The sequence below is a fragment of the Empidonax traillii genome, unplaced genomic scaffold, assembly GCF_003031625.1.
Source record: "Empidonax traillii isolate 1590-97213 ecotype Southwest subspecies unplaced genomic scaffold, ASM303162v1 scaffold308:size980311, whole genome shotgun sequence".
In the NCBI taxonomy this organism is placed as follows: Eukaryota; Metazoa; Chordata; class Aves; order Passeriformes; family Tyrannidae; genus Empidonax; species Empidonax traillii.
The window spans coordinates 412,500-431,477 of NW_020955501.1; the positions used below are offsets into that span (position 1 = coordinate 412,500).

At 41.3% G+C, this 18,978-nt stretch overlaps 1 protein-coding gene across 1 annotated transcript in view; it reads right to left on the minus strand.

Moving 5' to 3' along the window:
• The window catches only part of PIWIL1 (piwi like RNA-mediated gene silencing 1), a 14,380-nt gene extending 1,501 nt beyond the window's left edge, over positions 1-12,879 (minus strand). The window contains exons 1-19 of the mRNA XM_027891040.1: positions 12,848-12,879; positions 12,225-12,316; positions 11,481-11,647; positions 10,653-10,782; positions 9,571-9,781; positions 8,753-8,874; positions 8,040-8,120; positions 6,953-7,150; positions 6,477-6,588; positions 5,966-6,080; positions 5,239-5,356; positions 4,997-5,111; positions 4,187-4,374; positions 3,504-3,576; positions 2,955-3,155; positions 2,697-2,800; positions 2,175-2,245; positions 1,504-1,657; positions 522-647 (exon numbers count right to left, since the gene is read on the minus strand). Coding sequence (XP_027746841.1) covers positions 522-647; positions 1,504-1,657; positions 2,175-2,245; positions 2,697-2,800; positions 2,955-3,155; positions 3,504-3,576; positions 4,187-4,374; positions 4,997-5,111; positions 5,239-5,356; positions 5,966-6,080; positions 6,477-6,588; positions 6,953-7,150; positions 8,040-8,120; positions 8,753-8,874; positions 9,571-9,781; positions 10,653-10,782; positions 11,481-11,647; positions 12,225-12,313 — 2,375 coding nt within the window. The 5' untranslated portion in view covers positions 12,314-12,316; positions 12,848-12,879. The remainder of the gene's footprint in view (positions 1-521; positions 648-1,503; positions 1,658-2,174; positions 2,246-2,696; positions 2,801-2,954; positions 3,156-3,503; positions 3,577-4,186; positions 4,375-4,996; positions 5,112-5,238; positions 5,357-5,965; positions 6,081-6,476; positions 6,589-6,952; positions 7,151-8,039; positions 8,121-8,752; positions 8,875-9,570; positions 9,782-10,652; positions 10,783-11,480; positions 11,648-12,224; positions 12,317-12,847) is intronic.
• Between the last annotated feature and the right edge of the window lie 6,099 nt (positions 12,880-18,978).

The following is an 18,978-nucleotide window of genomic DNA, read 5'->3' on the forward strand; positions in this document are numbered from 1 at the left end:
TACCGACCAGTTATAGTACATGTGGCAGAGTTTGTAGGTCAACCTCTGCAAGTGATCTGGTTTCAGCTGGCTGCCATCATAAATGACGTTGTAATGAGTGGGTGTGACACAACCATTTTTCACTGTGTGGCTCACAACGAAGAAATCATACCTGTAACAGGAAAAGCAAAGGCTGTTACAGAAAGGGCTGCTTTCCAGTAAGGACAGCTGGGCAATCCTGTCAATACACTCTCGTCCAGAACTAAATCTTTAACAACCAAAACAAGAAACACTAAAAGTGAAACACACACACTTGAAATGTAATATTCTGATGTATACAAATAGTGCATAATCAGTTTGTAAAATGTAAGCTTGTCCACTTCTTTCATCTACAAATTCACTATGATTTCTTCCCGAAAGGACAGAAATGTGGAAACTATTTTTCTACTTGATCCCACAGTCCATTTTATATATATTAATATATTTCCTTTATTATAAGGCTGCTGCCAAAAGGACTAAGTGATACTTCTCCAGTAACTTACCACTCTGGTCTGGTAACCACTGTATCAACAACAGTACCAGGGGGTGGGTTTTTAAGTCCTCCACCAACCTCTGCAAAGAACCTGGCACCCACTCGTTTCTTCACAACGATCACAGTAAGTCTTGGACTAAAATAAAGGAAAAAAACCAAAACTATAATAAAAAACTGCACTAACAGTATTTCAGGAACAGATTCTCTAGATCCCAGGATATTAATTTCACAAAGAAGTCCTCATTAATTAATTGATTTAGATTAAATGACAGTTTTCACGAATTTGGATACTCTGATATTATTTCTCACCAATCTAACTTATATTTAAACTTCATAGGGAGAGAGAAAAACAGGCCAAAAAGAGAGAAACTAAATACAGACCAGATTTCTACTCTCTATTCTATCATTTCATATAGAAAACAATGCCTTGCTTTTTATCAAAAATGCTGTTAAAGAGAAACTAAAGAGAAGAACCAAGCACCTCAATTCCTCTGAGCTGCAACTTGTTTGGGGCTCTGCTTGCCTGCAGTGTAAGGAAACATGTTCATGTTCATTTTTCAGAGCAGGTTAAGTCACTGCTGTTAAGTTTAAAAGCAGAATGTTGAAAACTGTGCAGAATATAAATGACTGGACAGACAACATGATCCTTTCAGATGCAGAAAGAAAAAAGATGGACTTACCAGACACGTGAGAGTCATCAGGCTATGATCAACCAGTTGGAAAAAAGCATTAATTACCACATCCACAGAGAATGCCTAAGGAGTATATGTGCATATATGTGTATTGCAGTCATGTGGTGCATGTACTAAGGATTTTCTTATTATAAGTCAGCTATCTGAAATCATGTAAACAATCATCAGAAAGGCAGTTAATTGAGCTCAAGTAAAAATAAGCACGGATAGAGAGACAATCTTCATCCATAACCTCGTTTTGTATCCCCGTGCTAATTTCTCTTGCAGTATAAACAAGAGGGGTGGTGGAAACAGATTTACCTGTAGTCAGTACCGATGCTCTTCAAGCAATCCAGGAATTGAGGCACTTCATAATTAACCAGGGTATTTAGCTGGCCATCTCCAACACCATCACGATACACAAAGATTCGAGAGGGCAAACACTTATTCCACTTGAACCAATTTCTTAGAGCAGCTTAAAAAAAACAGACAAACAAAAAAACCCCAAGAGTAAAAGCTGTAATGAGAATTTATTCCAAAACAAAAAATAGGTTTTTATTCCTGGCAAAACAGAAGTTTGAAAACCAAAGTCGTCAATCTTTCAGTCACCTGAAATAACTAAGCATCGTGTTACACAAATATTACCTGCAAAAAGAACTCTGGTTTACCTGTGCACTGACAAAAAAGTAAGAACCTAAGGAGACTCTCTGCTCCACTGGCCTCCCTTACAGCAGGGAGCTGCTCTCCTTCAAATCCATGTCTGCTGAAACATTCTCTTAAGTTCACTGAGAAGTAATTCATAATTATTGCGAAGAAATACTGGAATCAAAGAAAGACTTTATACAAAATGCTATTGTTAGTTTTCAGCAATATTTACAACTGTAGTTTTGATCTGTTACTATTCAAGTGCAAGTTGGTCACACCTCCCCTCGAGGCAGCAGGGGAGGTGTGTTCTGAGGATGACTCCACAAGAGCAGAACTCCTCCTCTTACTTTGCAAGCAGGCTTTGATTCCATCCACAAGTTCTTGCCCACGACTTTGAACGACGCAGCGGGAGAACCACCTGTGAAGAACAAAATAAAAGACCTTCAAAGCATTTCCTGGGCTTCATTCAGTAAAGTTATTTTTAAAATCCCTATGACTGCTTAAGGCTTCATGGGTGTTGTGGGTCAATGCAGCCAAGGAGGAGTTACATGAGAATATTTCCCCCGTGGTAAAAGTGCCTCAGCAGCACTTGAAATTCCTCTCAATCAAAAATAACGTTCACACAAGTCAACTGGAAAGGAGACAGAGCCTGTCACACCCTGATGCCCTCTGTTCCATGCACCGTGGAAGAGGGACAAGGCTACTCCAAGAGGTACAGTGGAAAAACTAATTCACAATATATTTCTTACTAACAATGTACAGCAAACCAATTTGGATGTTTTCCTGCTGGTCCACCACATTCAAGGTACTTTTCAGTTAAGGGAAAGGTCCTTTTTTTACTTTATTTTTTTGCCTTTGGCAAATCTTACCGTGTCATTGTTTGATTCAGGCTAGACACAAATCCTGCCACTGACTTCCTTCCAGTTACAGTGTCGTGGTAACAATCAATTCCCACAATCATCACCTGCTTCAGCTTAAAAGAAGTCAATACAGAATATGTATTAGTACATGAAGACGTGCTGAAGGGTAACAAGATCATGACACAAGCTGTATGGTTTCTTGCTTTTTAAGTGAAGCTCATAAAAAAAAAAAGTTACCAATTTAAAAAAAAAATTAATATTACTTACTGGGATCTCAACGCTCCAAAGTTCTCCACCCATTTTGCAGTTCATTTGCAGGGCGATTTTCGTTGCAACAGTCATGATTGTCTGAGGTTTGCTTAAAGTGCGAGCGAGCACACACTGACTTGGGATGGGGCAATCTGTACATAAGTATTTCTTGATGGCATCATATTTATCTTTTCGGGAACTAGACAAAATGCAAACCACCTATAAAGAAAAAAAAAAACAAACCAAAAAACAAACCCTTTGTAAGAAGCTGCATTCTAATATTTACACAGCATTCCAGATTTCTTTAGGAAAAGTTTCTTACGCTCCAGAGAAACACCCAAGTGTTCACAGTGAAAGAAGCAACTGTAAAGTTTCAGCGTCTGCACATCAGAGCCAAGCACAAAGGCTCTTATCCAGAAGGATACTCAGCCTTGGATTTGATCAGGAGTAGGATTAAGCAGCTAGTGGATTCTCAGGAGCCAAGAGTAGTATCTCTGAGAACAAATCCCGCTAATCTTAACACACCAGAGACCAACATGATTTGAAATTATGGATTCAGATACATACTATGTTTGTGTCAGGGGTAACCCTTTGCTGTAAAACCCTCAAGTAAGCTTCTGTTCTGTCATCTACTTCAATCCTGAAAAGAAAGAAAAAATGCTTACTGAAAAAAACCAAAACAATTAACACCTACTGAAACTTCAGGAAAAAAAACAACAGCTGTTGAAACTACTTATGCATAAGCAGAAAGCCCACTATACAGCAGTACTGTACTGTCACATTTATAGCTATTAAAAAGCATATAATATTCACACATTTTGAAGATTAAGAGGAGTCACCTCCAGTTTAAGCTTCCAAACATAATGAAATTCAAAGTTAAAGGCAAGCACAGGTACTCAAAGAAGGATATTTGGAACAAGAACACATCAAAATTAGAATACAGCTTAAGTCAGCAAGAAAACACATATTCCTTCTTTTATTAAATATGGCTCTACTTGAGAAGGTTTTGCTCAATGACTGTCTGATATTTCCATGCAAAAAGCTCTCAGAAATAAATGTATGAGTAGGAAAGTCAGTCACAAGAGAAAGCTGCCCAGTTTGCATATTGAAAACAACTTTAGTTTATGAGAATTCTCACACAAGTCGGTGTGACACACTACACCCTCTCATTTAACAGCCTAAGCACGGGAACAGACCCATCTTCATAAAGTCTAAAATGGTTTTTCCAGCAGCTTTCTGAAGACACTCACGTGATGGGCCTGCTCATCCTGATGCCCATGGCGGGTGTGACCTTGTACAGGCTCTGAATTAAGGTATTGGCAACGTCGTGGTTGCGCCGGGCGTGGATTAACAGCCAGTTGTCCATGGGCACAGCACGGATTAAGGGAACTCCCCTGGTTTCCTTTGTCCAGTCAGCAAACTGAGGGTTGTAATCGATCTGGAAGAAGACGGTAAAGAAAGAAAATCAACACCCTACCAGATAAGCTGTATCAAAACTACTTCCTGACGCACTTCAAGAACAGACTAACACTTCTGCCTAGAACACCACCTCATTTTTACCTGTTCTTTTACTGCTATTGTCAGTAATTTAAAACAAGTTTTATCTAGCCCTATAAAGAAATTACACTTTTGAAATGTTTCATTCCTAAGTATGCAAACATACTTCTAATTTTTAGCCCAGATTAAGTTGTTACTATTTGCTGCAGACACTCTGTGGTACAAAGACACAGCTCTTGGTGTAGACTTTTTTCAAATTTAGATGATTCATACTGGTCACCCCACCTTTAAGTGTTCTGTCTACTGAACTCAAATAAACAGTGGCTTGTCATCTAAAAGTCTTGGTACTTTTTTAATAAATGGAAACTAGTTAGAAACATCTCTAGTCTCCTAGTTGTGTACCTGGAAAGACTTTCTTTGAACAGAGGGATTGTTTTGCAAGGGAGACACTATTGTAATGTAGTGCTTCCAAGGGTTTCTAAATAGAACTTGTAAACAGTTTAAGAAGTTTGCCAGTCTTCTGTTTGGACAAAGATCTGTGTGTAAGTTGTGTTATTAGTTACCATGTTTCCTGATTGAAAGATCTTTTCTCCTTGAACAACTCTTCCTGAAAAGGCCACTGGTTTATAATCAAAGCTTAACCCCCAGTTTCCAAGTTCCTTCTGAACATTGTCATCTCTGTTTAAAAACAAGATTGAAATTAAAAACATGAGAAATGTGCTCTTGCTGACTCTGCTGCAAGAAATAAGTGAATTATACACATTTTTCACGACACAGAAGCACAGAAGATGTTCAGGTGGCACACCTTTGGATGTAGTTAAGGAGTCTTCCAACTTCCCGCTGCCTTTGCTCAGGTGGCAGCCGGGTGTGAATTGCCAAGTCCTTCATCATGTTGAAGTCAGTCCGCATCTTCTCCGTTAACCCTGGCAACGGCAAAAGCTCTTTCTCAGCAAAAGTTAAATCTAAGGACTACAAAAATTAAGCTTCCAAGCCACACAGATTAATGATGCATGTACTGCAGACACAAAGTGGTGGCAGGAGTAGTCAAGGTTTGCTCTCTGTACAAACATTCCCATCCAAATAGAAAAAAAAGATGCTGGATTTTTGCGCTTGAGAGGAAACCACACAAGGAATGCAGGTCTTTGTTTGCATTTCCAAATCAAAACAAACCAGTGCTGACACAGGTACTGCTAGTGCAGAGTGAGTACCTCAGAGCAATGTACAGATCTATACATCTTACAAATTTATCAATTTCTATTAAGTTTCTCTTTTTCAACAGAAATTCTACCACCAAAAACCTCTATACATTATCAGTGTGCCAATGTTGAACACCATACCTGCAGACTATGCAACATCAGAACCCCTCAAACTTTTCAGCCTTGTTTAAAATCTTTTAGCTACAAAATTTGTTTCTAAACTCACATTTATACAAACAAAACATTTCTGCTGAACAAAAGGCTGCTGTCAAAATACCCATTTCAGTAGGTGTTATGGTTTGACAAATGCTTTAATATGAAAAAATTCTACAGTACCTGTTAGGGAGCACAGCTCCGGAATTAGAACCACAGTTCCTTCCATGTTTCTACTCTTCTTCAGCTGACTGATCAAGACAGGCTGCTTTGGATCACCAATGTCTATATTATATTGCTGATTAGAAATACATATTGCATGTTAGTTCACTCATAAAGCTTTGGCTTTCCTAACCTCATTTCTGCATGCTGTGACAATGCACCTGTATTCCTCCCATATTATCTGTCCTTGCTTCCACCTTCCATAAGCTTCCTTTGAGTTTTCCCAAGAGGTCCTTGCTCATCCATGCAACCCTTCAGCCATTTCTGCCTGACCAGCTACTCCCTGGGATGGAGTACTCCCACCAAATCATACTGTGTAGGTTATTTACTGATCTCAAGTTACAAAGTATCCATTAAACATAACATTCTTAATTACATTAATTAATTACAAATCCATGCATCATAAGCAAACCTGTAACAATGCTCCAGTGCTCCAAGTTACAGCACAACACACACGGTTAAGTTTCCATACCTTTTTGTAGTACTCCAGGAAACTGATCTCAGTACCATCTGATTTTCTAAAGGTACCCATTGGGTTGCTATCCCAGTTGATGTCATCAATTCTGTATGTTCTGTTATTGTACCTACATACGTAAACATTTAAATTGGGTTTTGTTTATATCTTAAACAGGAAAGAAATACAACTGTGGGACAAAAAAGTTAATCACAATACTCATGTAAGTTGAAATTTTTGCTCCAAGCAGAAGTAGAAACTTCAAGTTTTCAATTGTAATAGGCCCTCAATTCTACCAAAAACTGAACTGTAATGAAACCAAAAGAAAATAGAATTAACCCAGTATGTGCTTTCTGCTTTTTTAAATGCTGTCACCTTGATTAATTTGCCAGCTTGACAGTGACAGCATTTGCATGCTTTCTGATGCTTCATTGTGTACTTCAGGACATGGAGCACAGACAGATCCAAGACAACAAGAGTCCACAGAGACTTACTTTGTAAGAACAATTAAACCAATCAGCTCTTTAGCACAGGCGTCTCGAAACCTTTCCTCTCCAACCTGGGAATGGAGACTGTGCATAACATCCAACGCTGTCTCCCCACGAAGAACCTTATGGCTCACATCTGCACACAGCATAATGCTCTCCTCGTACTGGAGGATGGAACTTGCGAAGCCTGGCCACACCATCAACCTGTCAAAGGAGAACATACAAAATCTTAACGTGCTTCTTAGAGCGTTTTCATTCGCACCCCTTATTTCTGTCCACTTTCATCAACATCAGAAAGCAGTGAAGACACTAAAAAACCACTATCCAAACATAAAAAAAAGCTCTTAAAGGTCAACAAAATGCAAAATATTTTACATGTAGCTATCTTTAATCAGCTTAAAATCAGATTAATTGAATGATGTAGCTATAACTGAAGTGAAAGCAAGGATGCCTCAAAGGCTAGGAAATTAATTTCATGCTCTTAGTCTTAAATATCTCACAGACAAAGTGTGTAGGCATTTAAGACACTTTTAAGAGAAAAAGACCAGCAGTTTATGTAGTAGAACACTGTCCACTTTCTTCTGGGTTGTTGTAGGCCAGGTTAATGGCAAGGAGTAACACGATGGGACCCCAGGCAAGCTCAAGCTTCCTAACTTGTACAAAAAGCCTCAGGCTAGCCAAGAGCAGCAGCCACATTATATGGGATCCTGGCAGGGAATGGGGACAAGACACAACAGCCAGCAACAGCCTTGTTCCAGAACTACCCATCCAGATGGGTATGGCCAGGTATGAACTCACATGGCAGGTTGAGCAGCCTTCAGAGTGGAGGTTGCACACTTCCGAGCTGTAGAACTAAAGTGTTCAGAGATCTCAGCCTTACAGACCTCTAAGCAAGGTAAAATCTCCTAGGCAGAACACACACTGGTAACAAGTAATGAGATCTTACACATACATGTAACTAAGTCAGGAGAATGAGATTTTATGCTTCCCCAGGAATGCCTGTTTTTATGTGCATGGTTTTATTACAGGATACATCACCAAAGATCAACCCCTCTCCCAGCACCCCTCCTGAACCTAAGTATTTTTGCCACACCTGTGATTAGGGATGCTGACTGGATCCCCAGGGTTGTAGTAATTACGGCCAATCTGCTGCAAATTGAGCATCTTCAGAAGCCTAGAAGTTAAAATATGGATATCATTTAGCATTATTATTATTATTCAGTTTGTCACACCACGCATGATCCCATTCCTCTCCACAACCTCATTTTTTATTCATCTGACTAGATAAAACAGGAACTTTTTAAATTGAGTTTAATGAAAATGTCATGGACACTTACTAATGGCAATCAGGTGAGGTAAGTTAAAATACAACCCAGCCCTTCTCCAAACAAGCTACATCTCAGATGAACCAGACAGTCCAGGTACCACAGTAAAGTGGAAATATTACCGCCAAAAAAAAGTAATTTGCCAGCTCAAGGTCCTGCTGTATTATTTGCTTTAAGAGGCAAACCCTCAAAAGGAGAGTAGAGATAGGACTGTCTGCCTACAACAGTTAGCACTGCAGTGTCAGTCTGCTCAGGAGAAAGGTAAAAACTCATTTCACACTAACAGGAGCCAGAAATACACACATAACTGCACATTAAAACACTGCCAGATGTGGTTGGCCACATGGCAACAGTAGCCAGAAAGGCTCAAAGACTTACATTTGCAATACTTATTTATTGTAATCTATTCTTCGGAAAGGAAAAACTTAAGTCATGTATTTTCAGAATGACTTCTTATAAGGATATAATTTGTACAGCAAACCTTCTAAAAATGATGTTGTAAAAATGCAGACATGTAGGTGAAGTAGGTGGCAACTCATTAGTCAAAGTAACTGTTATCTTCACATCCTCCCCGTTTCGAGTCCTACTAAACAGTTCAGTAACCTGAGAAAGTGAAATGAAGTTAATAAAACTAGAGGCAAACAGATATTAGTGGACTTTGTTCCACCAGTATCAAACTGGACTTGTACACTGAGATTCTATGCAATAATTCAAGACTAACTGAAACAGGAATCTGATTTTCTACTAGGACTGTAAATTACAACTTGATTTGTGTGAAGATGACTAACAGAGTAGAACAGAGGCTATCCCCAGAGTAGCTGAATTCAAGATGAAGATAAGGAGATCACTCACCAATTACCATGACAGGAAAAAGACTCAACTTGAGGAAATAAACTTAATATATTGCCAACTAACATACATTTAATTACTCCCTTAGGAGTCACCTCAGACCCCCTCACTACCAAAACCCTGCCACATACACCCAATTCATCCACCCTTTCAATTATGCTGACTGTTAATTTACCGAAGCTTTGAAAAGAATTAAGCAGAAAGAAAACTAAAGGAGAAATGCTGTCTGTATAGAGGGTTATTCTAACCTGCAGAACCTAAGCATTAGAAACAGAAGTTTATTACCAAATTTCTCTACACAAGCAAATTAGCTTATACTAGTAAATTCAATCCAACTAAACATCACTTCTGGGACATCCATTCCCTAACTCCACCCTGGCTAGTAAGGAACAAGAAGCATCATAAAACGAAAGCCAAAATAAAAAATAAAATAGCATTCTACTATCATACCCTGTTCCGCAGTTTTTGTGGCAAGAATAATATTGAGCCATCGAAGGCGTGGGTCCTGCCAATCTTCTCCTCGTGCTGGAAGAGCAGGGCTGATCGGAGACGGCGCGATTCCATCTCAGGGCTGTAGCCAACGTGGTACTGGTACAGAGCCCACTGGGGTCGAGACGTCAAACGATAGTGATTTGAAGTCAATTTTATCGTTCTACCTGACCAGCCTAAAATGAGAGGCAAACATATCTATAGGCACAAGATTTCACCCGGTTTATATTCATACAAAAGCTCTCAGAGATTTTTAAAAACTATGGCATTCAGACAAAGATTAGAGGTCTGCTGTGTTCTGCCTCTGTTCAAGCTCGGTGAGTTATGGCACAGTGTTATGAGATATTCATCTGCTCATTAGAGCTTTTTGTAACTCCTTCAGTTGGCAGGAACACTCTCACATCACATCAGGTAAGCATTTAGATCAGCAACCTGTACACAGATATAAAGGGAAAACAGAAGGCCAGCACTACAGCTGCCTACAAAGGACAGAGATCCATGAACTAGCAGCACCATAGCTCTAGACAGAAAATCTGAGAATGAGAACAACTACCCTGCTCCTGGCCCAAAGTGACTTGAGCAGAACTAAGCCCTGTCATTCCCAGGCCTGTGGTATGCTCCAGTTATGATTCAATTAAGCAAAAGTGGACTACAGTCGTTGCTATATGGTGTGATGTCTCATAGTTACAATACAAAACCATCATCAGCACAGAACCTGCCCTGTGGAGCATTAAAAAGGGTAAGGGATTACATTCTAGCAGGTACACAGGACCATCGTGACAGTCTGCTGTACTTTTCATATGCATGATTTCAACTCCATAAAAGAAGCATGTCACTTTTTGAAAAAGTTTAGGAGGTTTCAAATTCCACATTTAGAGATCTTTATGAATTTGGTTAGTGAATGGGATACAAGAGCAACTTTTATCTTTTTCTAGTACATAGTAAAGGGTTTTTTTTTCACTCTGCTCTCTCGGGGAAATTCAAAGCAGAAATAAAGAAAACTATTTTTCATTTCAACTTGCTTATGTGTCTATAGTGTAAACATACCAGTCTTTGAATCTTGAACGTGCACCATGGCCTGTCGAGTATTGACCCCCAGGTCATGGTAATCTCTCCGACGCCCACCCCTGTCTCGTAAACTCAAATCCTGGAGTCCCGAGGAAACCCGTAATCCTATTGGTTTAAATTTGAGGAAGAATCAGAAATCAAGTAATATATAAATATATTATAGATACTATTATACAAATTAGAACGCAATACAATTCAATTTTGAAAGGTATAAATTTAAGAGAAATCACGAAATGTTAATTTTCAGCTTTTGCTATGTAGCAAACATCTTAAAACAGAATTGAAGGAACACATAGTAACTTCCTAAAATTTATGGAAAGGTAACTAGTAAGCAAATAGAACAGCTCACAGCAGGATGACAAAAAAAACTCAGATGTCAAGCCTCCAAATCAATAATCTCTTCTGCAAATACAGGGAGGACAGGTCTTTCCTTTTAGCTCCAGCTGCCACCAAATGTAAACACACTGTGATGTGAAACAGGCAAGAAAGTTTAATTTCCTTATTAAGATTCAAGAAAGTAACGAAGTATCAAAATGAAATTTACTATTGGTATTCATGCAGTTAATTGTGTCAACTATTTTGACAAAGGAGATGCTACAGCTGAGGTAGTTTTCAAAATTCCTGGTTCAGTTAACATGACAATACCATCATCACAAGGTATGTACCGTGAACTTCTCCAGACCATAGCAATAAATCTCATTTTGAAAAGAAAAAGAGAGAAACAGTCAAAAGAACTTCTTAACTGCATTCTCTTCAAAACACAAGCTCTTGTGGGCAATGAACTTTTTCCCCCCCCATCTGACCTTCTGGCCTTCTCTCCTGCAGAACACTCTCAAAGCCCCTCAGTCGTCCATGGCCTCCAGGTTCTCCGGATGGTTGTGGAGGAACATTGATCCGCTGGGGCTGCTGAGGCTCAGCCACCTCACCTGGCACATCCAGCGGAACCTGCCATGGTTGGGAACAACTGACACTGGCAAGAAAATGACCGGGAGCACTCCTCCAGTCTACCCCACGTGCTCAGATGAAATATGATCACTGACAACTGACAAATTTAAGGAACTGCTTTAAAAAACCTCCAGGCATGTGGCCATGGCTGCAAACACAGAAGTATCAGCCATTTTCAAGTTACACTTTGACCAGTGCGTGTAAGTGCAAAACAAGACCTAAATACTAGTTCCAATGCATAAACTCCTTGATATTGAAATTAAAACCAAGAAGAACAGGTCAGAACACCTGCCAGACCCACATTCTGCCCAAATATGAATCAACAGCAGCAGCAGCAGCCTAGTATGTGCTGCTTCTCTGCAGGGTAGCACAGAGGACAAAGTAGGCTGTGAAAATATCTATCTATTTCCCCCAGCTCTATTATATATATCTTTAACTATAATTAAGTCTGTAAAGACACCAAAACGTCCTTAATAAAATGGAGTTATATTAACTATACATCTAAGACAATATATACATACCCACACATACAACATCTAACACATATGCCTGATAAATAGGTGAGATATGACAATCCCCACTGCATTCACCAAAAAGAAAACCAACTCACAGCTGGATCTCCTGCCATAGGCACAGGAGGCGCCTGTCTGCGAGGTCTTCCCCTGGCTCTCGCTCGGGCTCTTCCCGTCATCTTCTAAAACAAACAACCTCTACCGTTAGTGTTCCATCACCTCCTTCCCCATCCTTACCCCAGTAAATGTTAGGAGCAGCACACGCTGCGTTTGCCATGCTTTAATTTCAGCTAACTCAGTAAAACGCACCCTTCCGTGCAACATTCTTGGACCTCCCCACTAACAGAGCCACGACGGGGAGCGTGGGGAAGCTCTTACAGGGCACAGGCCGTCAGGAATCTTAAAGTTGGTAAGTCAATTAGGTCGGAGAGCACGGCAGGGCCTGCAGCCTCAGGACAGGCGTAACTCGAAGACTTCTGATGTTAATTTCAAGTTTCGCTGGAGCCTAAATTCGGCCTGATTCGTTTCACCAGGAGCAGCTTCACCCAGAGCTCGCGCCAGCGTCACTGCCTGGTTCAGTCCTTCCCCCAGCCCCGACCCGGCCACCTTCTCCCCTCACAGGTCACCCTTCCCGGCCCGACCACCCCCGCCAGCCTCGAGCCGCCCGCAAGGCCACAAACGCCCAGCCCCGCCCCGCCGGCTCTTGGCGTTACCTTGTCCTGCCCTCCAGCTGCAATGGAACTCTGCTCCTGCCCGGCGGGAAGGGACGAGTTGCCCTCGCACAGTTTAGTAGCTGCCGAAGGCCACTCCCCTCCCGCAGGGCGCTCCCCGGGTCACGGCCCGCACCGCCCCCGCCGCACCGCTCCCTCAGCGCCTCGGCACGAGCCGCCGGGGACAGGCGCGAAGGCGCGCTCGGCGCTGATTGGCTGCCGAGGCCCGAGCGCGGCCGAAGAGAGCCGAAAGGAGCCGAAAGAAGCCGAAAGGAGCCGAAAGGAGCCGAAAGGAGCCGAAAGGAGCCGAAAGGAGCCGAAGGACAGCGCTTTTCCCGCCCTCGCGGCTCCCCCCTCAGCGCTGTCGTGCGGAGCGGCAATGGCGGTTCCCCCCTCATGGCACAGTTCTGCTCCTGTGAGGCTCGGGGTGTCCCCGCCGCCCCCTCCTGCTGAGTGTGACCTGTGCGAGAGGAGGACGTTCCCGCTAGAAAGCGATTTCCTCCTCGTCCCGCTTCTTGCTCGAAAAATAAACTGCAGTTAACCAGGAGGTGGAGCAATAAAGCAAGAAATAAAACTCCTGATGCCGTTTCTTACTACATCGCTCAGCACTGTTACAGCCGTGGTTGTGCTTCTGTACGGGTTTAAGCCATGTCTTTAAAACTAGCAAATCTTAGGGCTTGGAAGTCAGCGGCCTGAAGTGGGAATTCACTCTCTAGCCATCTTTTCCACGCTGCTGTGGAAAGGCAGGATGTCTGGACGGGACCGAGGCCCAAATTCACCATTTCTGTTTTTATTGTGCCTTTGCTCAGAGATTAGACGTCTGCGGTGTGTTTGGAGGCTTCAAGGGACAAGAGACAACATTGCCTACTTAAATACTTACCATTAGGAAAGACCGCTCTGATCCCGTGGGGTCATTTTCAATTTGCTGGGGAGGGAATTCCCACTTCAGGCCGCTGACTTCCAAGCCGTAAGATTCGCTAGTTCTGTTGTGAAGTCCAAAATACAAGTTATGATTCCCTGTAGCGATCACAGCAGTTGGGTCTGCAGTGCACAAGGTTCCTTTTCCTTGTTCTCTGTAGTTCCAGGTAGAATCGGTTCACACTGTTAATAGTAAAATAATACAAACACCTCTTTTTATATGATTCGTACTGTCAGTTTGTCCACAAAGCCAGCTTTGTTGTGCTTACTATGTCAGCACAGCAGCCCGCTTAGGAAACCAGATTCTCTTTTTCAAGGGGAAAAAAGGAAGAGCTTTCCAACTATGGAAGTGTGGATGTTGCTGCTTAAAGATAGCTGACGTACTTTTAGCATGCAATTTTTATTATTCACATATAAATCTGGATAAATATTTAACAAACTCACTACGTACACTTAGATGGGGCACGTTCAGGGCTTTTAAGAGCAGTGATTACTCCTTGCCATGGGCTCTTCACCCACAGTGCCAACTTTTGTTGCTCTGTAGCCTGCAGAACTCTCCAGTGGGTCAGAGGGTTAAAGCTGCAGAAACATAATATGCAGATTTTCTTGGCTCAGCAGTATTTAAAGATAAACAGAATATAAAGATGTTGTCAAAGTCATTTATGTTATGTAAATCATGAGAAAGCAGAATGTGTGTGTTGGAAAGAGTTATGTTTGTATATTCATTTAAAATATCTGCCGTGCTTTGTGTTTATTTTTTTTAATGCCAAATTCCTTACATTTCACTGCAGAGCTTAATTATCTTTAGATGGGAGTTGTTAAAAGTACTTAATCAGGCTGGCTACCTACAGCAATTCCTTATAAAGTGAAAATAAACATCAACAATAAGCACCCTAATTTTTATACGTGGGCTGTCAGACAGTTAATTAGTACTTAGCGAAAGATGAGTTCCAATTTGGTTTTCACAGTCTTTCAGACTTACCCTTTTTTTTTTTTTTTTTGGCAATTCAATCCAGTTAAAACTGGCTGTGCAGGTATCTTTAATGGATTTCCATAGTCAGAGGAAACGTGGAAAAGGCAACGCACTGATTGCAACAGGTACATCATGTCCTCAGCCCAGTCTGGTTCACAGAAACACTGAGAAAAACAAGATTTTGAAAATGGCAACAGTTTACCATTTTCTTTTTTTTTTTTTTTTTTTTTTTTTGTGCTGCCAAAAAAACCCTCCCAAAGCTGGACTTGAACACGTCAAAATATCACATATGAAATATTTTTTTTCACAGCTACTTGGCTTGGACTCTGCTTTGATGTTTGCTTTACCCGTGATGCAATTGTTTTTGCCTTCTGTCTCCTGTTGCTACAATAAGCCATTTCCCATACATGTCATCTCCAAAGGGGAAAAGACCGCATGGAAACAGAACAAAGAAAACAGAACAAAAGAAAATCAGGGATTTTTCCAAAGGCCCATTTGATGTACAAGTATAAACAGGAAAAAGATGCCTGAGGAGGTAGGAGCCAGGAACTGTACCAGCAGACAGCTGTTAACTTGTGTAGTGAGCAGCACTTTGGGATTCCGAATGGTAAATAAATAAGTGACTCCAATGCGCATAGTGAAGAAAATACTTCGCTGCTTTTAGCGTAATATTTATTATTGCAAACTCCTCACGGTGGAAGTTGAACTCTTACCTTCATGTATTTCTTGTAACACCATGTCCAGGTATCAATAGCTCTTTTGGTTCTAGCCCCAGAAAAGGAATTACCTCAAGACAGCGGAATAAAAAGCATTATTTGCTGTGATGAAGCAAGAGAAGATAAGGAACCCTTCAGAACAGAACTCAGCAACTCGCATGTGTGGCTAGATTTTTAAAAGCCCAACATGTTGCTCCTGAATCTTACTGAATATTTGTTAAGAAATTTTCAAATGCGAATTTCTCAAAAATAAGCGTTGAAATTCAAGTTCATCTGGTGTTAAGTATTTGTGAGTCTGGACCACAGTGTTTTTACATTCCTAATTATTTTTTTCCTAAATGGAGAGAGAGGCAAAGTTCTAAAGACTGACTTGGTATCTGAAATAACATCTCATGAGTTAACAGTCTTGCTTCTTGACAGCGATGTGTTTTGTTTAAACAGAAGCAAACGGGGTTTGGGCCTCATGTGCTCCTTGTTTACCAGGCTATCTGATCGCTGCTGTCACCGTCACTGCTCAGTCCAGGCCCTGTTTTGTCAGGCTGTGCCCTGAGCCCTCCTTTCCTGAAAAAAAAGTGGCCTCTTATTTACACACCACCATATCCCTGCCAAAGTTTCCTATATAACTCTATAACAAGATTTTCTGTTAATTTCTACCCGTTAAAAATTCGGATTGGCCCTAGCTGATGTTTATTTTGTGTCCAAGTCCTGAGAGAAGTGAGCAAGAAGTGATTAGACATAAGTTCTCAATAAATAGCTGTATTAATTGGAGAGGTCACATTAAACAGACAGGCTCAAGGCCTCCAGAAATTGATACTGTAATTAGATTTGTAAAGCATATTCTATAAATATGAATTTCTGTAATTATGTGTATTTTGGAAGATGTCCTTTATTACCCATGTTTTTAACCAGTAAGATTAGATGGAGAGTTAGTGTATAGAGTATGTTAGAATAAAGCTGAAACAGTGTTTTGATTCAGATATTGTATAGTAAAATATTGTATTGTTCCAAAAAGCAGTGGGAATATTTCAGGAGAGAGACCAGCAAGAATTCTCATGTTTAGATAGATTGATTTCAGCTCATTTAACAACTCGGTTTGATCTAATTGTCTTTATATTGCTTTGAACATTCCTGAATTATGCAGAGAATTTGGGTTATGTGATTTAGTGTTGGATTAAAAAATGTCACAGCTTAACTTTCTTTAAAATAGTGTAGAATTTTGTTCACAGTCAACGAAGTTCATTATTTTTTTGTTCAAAGCCCAGCTGCAGGCCTGGAGCATTTCTCATAAATATCAGGAAGTACCCGAAGCCACAGTCAGGATTAAAGAGTTGATCTGAACCTTAGATCTCAGCTTTAAAGCTGTAATGTACAGTGAATTTGGTTTCATGGTAAAGGAAATGGTAATTGCTGAAGTATGTTTTCTTAAGTTGCAAAATCATTTTTGAAATGTTTTCACTGAAACCTCTGTCAGTGCCACGCATGAGAATGAGTGGCCTCATCACACAGCGACTGTGCACGGCCACAGCACCGAGTCTGTGTGCTGATGTCCCTGGCACAGGCACCGAGGTGGCCACTCCTTTGTGCACCATATCAGATCCACGGCCACCACCCAGAAACACCCAGCGAGCGAATTGACGATTTCCATGCACGCCGTTCCAAGAATGTCTTCTGAGAGATGAGGTCGAGTTCTTGGTTGTCTGACAAATACACAAGAGACACCCTTAGTCACAGGAGGCAGAGTAAATTCCTCAGGATGGTAGGTATTAGAAAAAGCATTTTGCTCCTGGCTCCCTGCAAGTCTGGTGTGCGGGACTGACAGGAGTGGAAAGCACAGCTAAGTATCAGACACGTTTCTACTTGCTCTCTACACCTGGGTAGCTGCATCAACCAAACCACACACCCTGTACTCTGCTTCCAGAGGAGCTTATTTAATCTGAACATTTTATTGCATGAAGGCAACTGTCTTTATTGCATTTATGAGGGAAATAAAACCTGAACACTTGCTGCTCCCTGACCTTTTTCAAAGGATGTTGCATTTAAACATGTACTTCTTCCACACATGGCAGCATTTACTGATGTCCTACTCCTTCATTCATGTAAGTGATCCAGATAAAATATAATTCTTAAGATGGACTGCTGCAATTTCAATATTAAACCTTTTCCTTAAACTTTATTTTAGTTTCTCTCACTTAGAAATAATCAATCACAGTAGTCTGATATGTAACACAGTAAGTTAAAATTAATAGGGCTCAAACTTTTTGGTTATAGATTTCCTCACTCCAGGTTATTCTTTTGTAATTTCCCAGCACAAAACTGTCTTGACAAAACTAATCAGGTTCTTTGCACCAGAGGGGCATCCTCTCTGAGTCAGATGAATGCAGTCTGTGGATTACATCCATGACAAGATGCAGAGAAACCCATAAAGAGAGAGAGCAACCAGGAATGAGTGGCAGCCAGGAATAAGCTGCAGTCATAGGTAAAATATTTACCTACTGACAAGAAAGTTTTTGTGTGCTCTCAAATTTAGCCTCAGCAAAAGACGCATGGGCTACACGAATTATTGCCATGGAGGCAGCCTAACCTCAGCCACTCCTCGTCTTGGACATCTTTTGAGGATGCAGTGCCTTATTTGCATGAATGCCAACTGAATGCACAGTGAGTCCAGTCAAGAAATGAGAAGGCAAGAGAGGAGAGGGGCCGTAGGGGCCGTAAGCACCAGCTCTGCCTTTGAAAAATCTACATGACTTGTATGATCAAAAAGGATGGACACCCCTGTTTGAAGACAAGAGCTGGAGGGCATTCACTTGAGAGAGGGTTCAAGTGGAGTCTAAGTGGATGACAGTACACTCTTGAAGCCCTGAAGAAGGCCAGAAAATCATTTTTGAGAGTGGTGGAAAACAGGATTGGAGCCTCCTCCCAGCACACGGCGTGTTTCGTGCGTGCACTTCAGGAACTGCTGTTCCTCTGCAGAGCTTTCCTTCCTGTGGCAAACCTGCATCCATCCAGAAACGTGGAGAAGGGGACAAAGGGATTCAAACCCAGCAAGCAGATGTTAGGCTGGCTAATTTGGGACTCTCCTGAGTCTTGTTCACTGTGCTGGGGAACTCAGTCCAGTAGCCAGGCATCTTTACTACCTTCAGAGCCCAGCTGCTCAGCTTGGGAGCAAAGTCTGTGATACTTTGTTGGTTTCTCTTCCAGCTATGAACTGCTTGTAGTGGCTTTTTCAGTGACAGAAGAATTGCACAGCAACCAAATCTGCAGGAGCATCTCTGAGATGATCTGAGAACCTCTGGAACCAGCTCTGGAGGGTGTTGGGAATGCACAAATCCCTGCCTGCCAGCAGGCACTGAGAACACAGACAGTGCTCTGCTACGTGTTATGTACACACAGACAATGCTCAGCTCCCAAAAATGTAGGGCAGAAATGCCCATTTGTAGTTTTCCTGTCCTGCCAGTGTCAAACAGGGTGAAGGACACAGTAGTGATGGTGGCAGATTGAGCAGCATTACTTTGAAATCAACGACAAAA